At 33.1% G+C, this 6,000-nt stretch overlaps 1 protein-coding gene across 2 annotated transcripts; it reads left to right on the plus strand.

Moving 5' to 3' along the window:
* The first annotated feature begins 568 nt into the window (after positions 1 to 568).
* Positions 569 to 3,535, plus strand: LOC111891589 (mediator of RNA polymerase II transcription subunit 19a). 2 transcript variants are annotated; one of them, XM_023887646.3, is made up of 7 exons: positions 569 to 801; positions 1,805 to 1,871; positions 2,065 to 2,357; positions 2,435 to 2,650; positions 2,777 to 2,836; positions 2,933 to 3,085; positions 3,167 to 3,535. In XM_023887646.3, the coding sequence occupies exons 2-6, from the start codon at positions 1,841 to 1,843 to the stop codon at positions 2,981 to 2,983; spliced, it is 651 nt and encodes a 216-aa protein (XP_023743414.1). In that variant the 5' UTR covers positions 569 to 801; positions 1,805 to 1,840; the 3' UTR covers positions 2,984 to 3,085; positions 3,167 to 3,535. The 2 variants fall into 2 exon arrangements, with proteins under 2 accessions (XP_023743414.1, XP_023743413.1); XM_023887645.3 differs by having other exon boundaries at positions 570 to 801; positions 2,933 to 3,076.
* The last annotated feature ends 2,465 nt before the right edge of the window (positions 3,536 to 6,000 follow it).

Below are 6,000 nucleotides of genomic sequence, written 5' to 3' on the forward strand. Positions count from 1 at the left end.
AAATACACGAATTAGGGTTTCTCTGGACAGAGGGACGGATAAAGAGGCCATCCAAAGGCCATAAGGCCTTTAAATAGGGTGTAACACCCTAAAAATTAGGGTTTCATAATCAGCCACCAACTCGTCAAATTTTCCTCAACAACTCGTCGAGTTGGTCCAAAAACATACGCAACCCAAGAGCTTCCAACACATCGAGTTGAGGCCATCAACTCGACGAGTTCCAAAGGGAAATTTGTCTTTTAAGCCATAAATCTCATACCTATGAGTCGGGATGTTACAACGTAAAAAATTATGTCACTATTGTGACACATCCAATATGAAATCCTACTTCCGCTCAAAAGACCATTATGCCCTAGTGTGGGAGGTGCATGATCTTAAATAACATGTGCAAACAAATGGAAATGGATGGAAGGACCGCTAGTGAAAGCAACAAAGGAATTTGGATGGTTAGGATGGTTAGAAAAAAAAAAGTTGGACTTGAAGTGTAACAATCATATGGACACGGGAACATTTACGTAATCTAGTCATATTAACCCAACAAACCGAGGTCTCCCATCCAACTGAACAAGCTCAGGAAGCAGGCGAATAGTCAATTTAACCCTTTGAGATTAATCCTCTTACTATTTATAGTTCCTCGCCGCGATAGAACATCATCTTTTCAACTCTCTCGACACGTATTAGGGTTTATTTCGGTTAAGGGGAAAACGACGAGAAAGACCCAAAAAAACCCATCGATTTCGTAGTACATACAAAAATTAGACGCAAATTGATCCCATTTGAGCTCTACATCTTCCAAATCAGGTAAGTTAAGCTCTTCGCATTACAAGTTTCTACAACTACAGTCATAGTTGCTGAAACCCATTACTTCGATCTACAATGAGATCAACCTCTATATTATGCCAAGCTAAGGAAATAAGCACAAATTTTAGTATTTAGTGTGCAAATATGGAATCTGGTGTTGAATTGTATGAAATAGTGTAAAAAAATGGTTTCCGGGGGATGGAATTTTGGATGAGATTCGAAATTTAGTTAACTTAGTGTTGTCCAGTTTGAAATCGGAGATTGCTTAAATGAATGTTGTTTTAGATATTGACAGCAAAAGAATATGATTTTGACTTTTCGCGTTAAGTTGATAAATCATAAGATTCACAAATCGGTTGTTTTTGATATTTCTCTTTTGGGGTTGCTTTTTCCTTATTGGGAACTTCGAAAACTGTATCTTTTTAGTGTGACTTTGTGACTCATGAGGACATGACTGTTGCGTGTTTTGTTATAGCAGTTTCTCTTTTGGATAGACACAAAAATTGATAGAATAGTGTCCATTTTTGCTTTCTGTCCTTATCCCAAAGTTTAAACTTTTGCAATTTGTACATTACATTAGCCGAATGCTCTTATTTTCCAAATTTTGAGATCTATGATATCCTCATACGTGATATGTATTTGGTTCATTTACTCTGAGCAATTTTATGTGTCTAGTCTTTTGATTTACAAGCAGCGGGTTGACAAGATGACACACCAATCTAAGCAATTTAAATGCTTGTTATCAATCCTTTTAAGAAGCTTGGCCTGTAAAGTTTCATTATAGTGGGGCCATCATATGAATATAATCAATATATCTTGTAATCAATTCATGTCCTATTATATTCAGCCAAGCGTGACTTTCTAACATTGATAACTTAGTTACATAGCTACAGATCCAAGAAAATGATGCATAAAGTATTGATGATAATATATATTTGGTGTACATATTTGTTCTTGAATTTCATATTGAAGACCATTTACGATTCTTGCTATCAATTCTCAGGTGATAATGGTATATCCTCATACTAGACACTGATCAATGGATCCTGAAAGCAAGAATTTTGGAAGAGGTAATCTTGAAGATCAAATACTTTCTTTTTTGCCACTTCATATCCAGTTAAAACGATGTCAATAAAGGCCAAGAAGACATTGATACTATAATCACCACAACAAAAAATTCACAATAATGGAATAACTGTGAAACTTAGTTACTATTTAATAAAAACAAGTAACTATCTGCATTGTGGTGTGTTGGTAATCTAGGACCAAGGGAGCTCACTGGTGCTGTGGATCTAATAAGTTACTATAAATTGTTACCACACTATGAGTTCTTCTGCAAGAAGTCACTTCCTTTGTCACTTTCAGATACACATTACCTTCATGATGTTATTGGAGATACAGAGATTAGAAAAGGTGAAGGGATGCAGTTGGATCAACTCCTACAATACAACAATTCTTTTTCTAGAGATACAAACACACGCATACAACCATTTGACCTTGACCTCCTCAGAGAAGCCTTTCAGCTCAAGGAAACTGCACCTGTTGACCTTCCATCTGTAAGAAAGTTGACTTCTTTTTTTCTTCTTCAATCAATACAGTTTTGTGGTATTTAATGTAAATGATTGTTTTGTAGTCTGAGAAGGGGATGCCTACTATACCTGGAAAATCTAAGAGTGAGGTAAAAGATAAGGAAAAGAAGCATAAAAAACACAAGGATAAAGATAAAGAGCACAAGAAACATAAACATAGACATAAAGATCGAAGTAAAGATAAAGACAAGGATAAAAAGAAGGATAAAAGTAGTCATCATGATTCTGGTGCTGAACACTCAAAGAAACACCATGAGAAGGTTTGTTTCTTTTCTAGACTGAAATGAATGGCAAATAAGTAAAGGGTTGGTGTCTTAATTCATTAAGACATGTGGACTTATTGGGACAATATTTAATATAATGGGATTATTTTAAATTGAATTTAGAAAAGGAAGCATGATGGAAATGAAGATGTTAATGACATTCACAGGCAGAAGAAAAGTAAGGTAATTTGGATGCACAGCTTTCATCAAAACATAGTTTTTTTTTTTTTTTTTTTTTTTTCTTTTGTTTTTGTGTTGATTTGTTATGTAATTTTGCAGCATAAGAGCTCAAAGATTGATGAGATAGGGGGAATAAAGATAGCAGCTTGAAAATGGCATGTGGTGTATAGTGTTGTTTGTTCTCATATTGCAAATGGAAGCTAAAGGATTCCCCATACATACTGTAGTAAAAAATTAACTGAGGTAACAAAGGTAGCATGTTTTATCTTTTACCATAAGAAGAAACACTTGATTAGCATTTAGAAATTAACTTTTAGTTTTCTTTTTCTGCAGAATAGCCACAGGATTAGTTAAAAGATGTCCAAGAAGGTGAATTCACCTTTTGCCATTGATTTATTATTCAAGGTAAAAAAAAAATAGATGGAAAACAAACTTCTTTGTAGTCTGTGCCATAGTTTAGAGATTTTAAAAACTTTGATCCTTTGGTTTAGTTTAGTCATTAGTGCTATTATGCACATTTGATATATCAATTCTAATCATTTTTAACAAACTGTTAAGTCGATGTGTGTAAGAGTTTTTTGACCTTGTAAATACTAGTGAGATTAGAAAAGATCACATGAATATTTCTGTCACTAGTAATCAAAGAGATATATATGTCGATTATTGGCCATTTTTAATCAAGTATTTTAAATGTGTTCCTTATTTCTTATTTTTATATTTTACCATTTGACTTAACAAATATCCGTTTTCATGTTCAAATATTCCCTTTCATGTGTTCCTCTTTGGGATCCAAACCATATATTCTATTATACTACCAACAAAAAAGGATATATTTTGTTCCTTTGACGCTTCAAAGTCTTGAAAAGAAAACCCAAATTGGGGTCACTTTTGTCATTAATGATTCTTTTTTGTGTGGAACAATATGTACATATAGTACAGGTACTTTAAGTAGTCGTAATTACAAGGTTCAAAAGGGTATATAATTTTAAACCTTAAATATTCCTAATTTTGATCAAAAACAAAAAAATACTAATGTTCTTTAATTTAAACTTCAAAGTTCCGCAATTAGCGAGATTCAAGTTTAATTCTATGGAGGACACGTATGGTGAAAGTTTCAATTGTTCATGGAATCATGAGAACGTATATAATGATACTATGGCAATTTAAAATTTGCTTTTGAGAATTTCAAAAAAAAAAGAAAGCTATATGATAATGAGTATGTGACCGTATGAGGCTTTTAAAACCTTAAATCATTCAGGCTAAATTACATGAAACGTCCATATGGTAATTACGTCCACTCTGCTAGTTTATTCTCTATCTTTTAATTTTCATTCAAACCGTTAAGTGTTATGTAATAATTAAACAAGGAAGATTATACATATTAATATGGAATGAAATGACCCTTTTGTATATAATTATAAATATTTAAAAATGATGGGAAGTATACATAGAGTGGCAAGGATAGTGTTGGCTCTATGAGGAAAACCATATAGTGTTGCTTTACGAGGAAAACCAGTTAGTTATGATTCCACAAGGAAATTTAGAATGTGTGGACTTTGTGAGAAAAGTTGGTTAGCGTCGACCCCACGAGGAAAGTCAGATAATGTTGGCTCTACGAGGAAAGCAAATCGAATGTTTTTTTAGACGACCAATTCGACACATGGTTCACCAAAGATGGGTAAACTGGAGTGATATTGGCTCTACGAGGAAAGCTGGTGCAAACAACACGGGAGATATGGGAGGTGTGTCATGGTTGAATTAGGCATACTGTATGTACCAATCCTTAATGACAAAGTGGAATACTTGTATTACGCAACGTCGGAGTGGAACACCATGTCTCGGGCGAGAGTCATGCCTCACCTCTTGCCTCAGTCCGACCGGACAAGCTAGTAGTGAATTGGGTGGTCCTTTGGGTTGAGCGAGGTAGAAACTCAATTAACGATGTAGGGACCCGTGAGCGGTGAAAATTAATAATAGTAATTGCAAAGAGCGAGAGTGTGTAATTATAGCGACGAACTATTATTAATAAGTAATTACAACAAGGTATGAGGATAAGTAATTACAACGATGAATACTATTATTACAACGATGAAAATTAAAATTGCAATTGCAATGATCAATGGGGACAAATAGTTACAATTAAACGAGAAAAAACATATTAATATTACGATGAATGTTGATAGTATACAATGTTATGTGCTATGTAAAGTTGAAAACATGTTATGTGTTAGACAATTCGAATGATTGATCCATTAGAAGAATTGTATGTTTTCACTTTGACATTGTACAACTAGTTGACTCACTAAGCATTGTATGTTTTCAGTTTGACATTGTACAACTAGTTGACTCACTAAGCAGTTGTTGACATTTATTTTTGTTGCTGTTTGCCCTGCTTTTCTTGTATTGGTTCAGGTTGTTAGATAGTGTGGCTTGATGAGGTTTGGATTTTGGGTATTTGTCGTTATGTTTAGTTGATACCACTTGGGATTTTTATGGTGGTCACTTTTGGTAATTTGAATTATTGAACTTTAACATTTTCCATTTGGGGTTGTTTTTCAAAGTTAAGTAATCTTAGTTGTTTTTGAAACATTTGATTAAATACTTTCCTTGCATGTTTTATTTTAAATGCTATTTTAATAAAGAAATTTTTTTATGGTGAAACCACGACTTACATAATTAGACCAAGATAACTAGTACATTAGAAATCGGTAAATAATAACTAATATTCATCGCACTCGATTGGAATCCACCATATCTGAAAGCGAAGTCGAATTCTATATGACAACATCTTTATCGCTTTTGTCTCTAAAATTATTCTCTCATTCTGTGTTCGATTTATTGAGTTTAATTAAGTTTAGATAAAAACTCTTCTTTTTTACTTTGTTATTTATAATTTAATTAACATTTGAATTTATCTAAACTGAATCTCATTCTCCTTAAGATCGACAATTGGTCTTACCAAAACTATACTGCTACACAAATAGGCCCATTGCCTGTCATATGTATTAGTTTAGCCGCGATAGATTAGGATTTATAAATTTATTATATAAAATAATTTTAATCTATTTTAAAGTTCCAAATAAACTCTTTTTGCTTCTTTTCTTCTTATGATATTGGGGATGATATATAAGGTTAAAATGAGATTTTTAGGATTAAGAACTTTGATT

This window comes from Lactuca sativa, chromosome 5 (genome assembly GCF_002870075.4).
Source record: "Lactuca sativa cultivar Salinas chromosome 5, Lsat_Salinas_v11, whole genome shotgun sequence".
NCBI classification, from domain to species: Eukaryota; Viridiplantae; Streptophyta; class Magnoliopsida; order Asterales; family Asteraceae; genus Lactuca; species Lactuca sativa.

Excerpts from the sequence above, each read along its gene's own strand:
- LOC111891589 (XM_023887646.3), top strand. The coding sequence starts at position 1,841 with ATGGATCCTGAAAGCAAGAATTTTGGAAGAG. Across the intron at positions 2,358-2,434 it reads CACCTGTTGACCTTCCATCT|TCTGAGAAGGGGATGCCTAC; the intron begins GTAAGAAAGTTG and ends ATTGTTTTGTAG. Across the intron at positions 2,651-2,776 it reads CAAAGAAACACCATGAGAAG|AAAAGGAAGCATGATGGAAA; the intron begins GTTTGTTTCTTT and ends AATTGAATTTAG.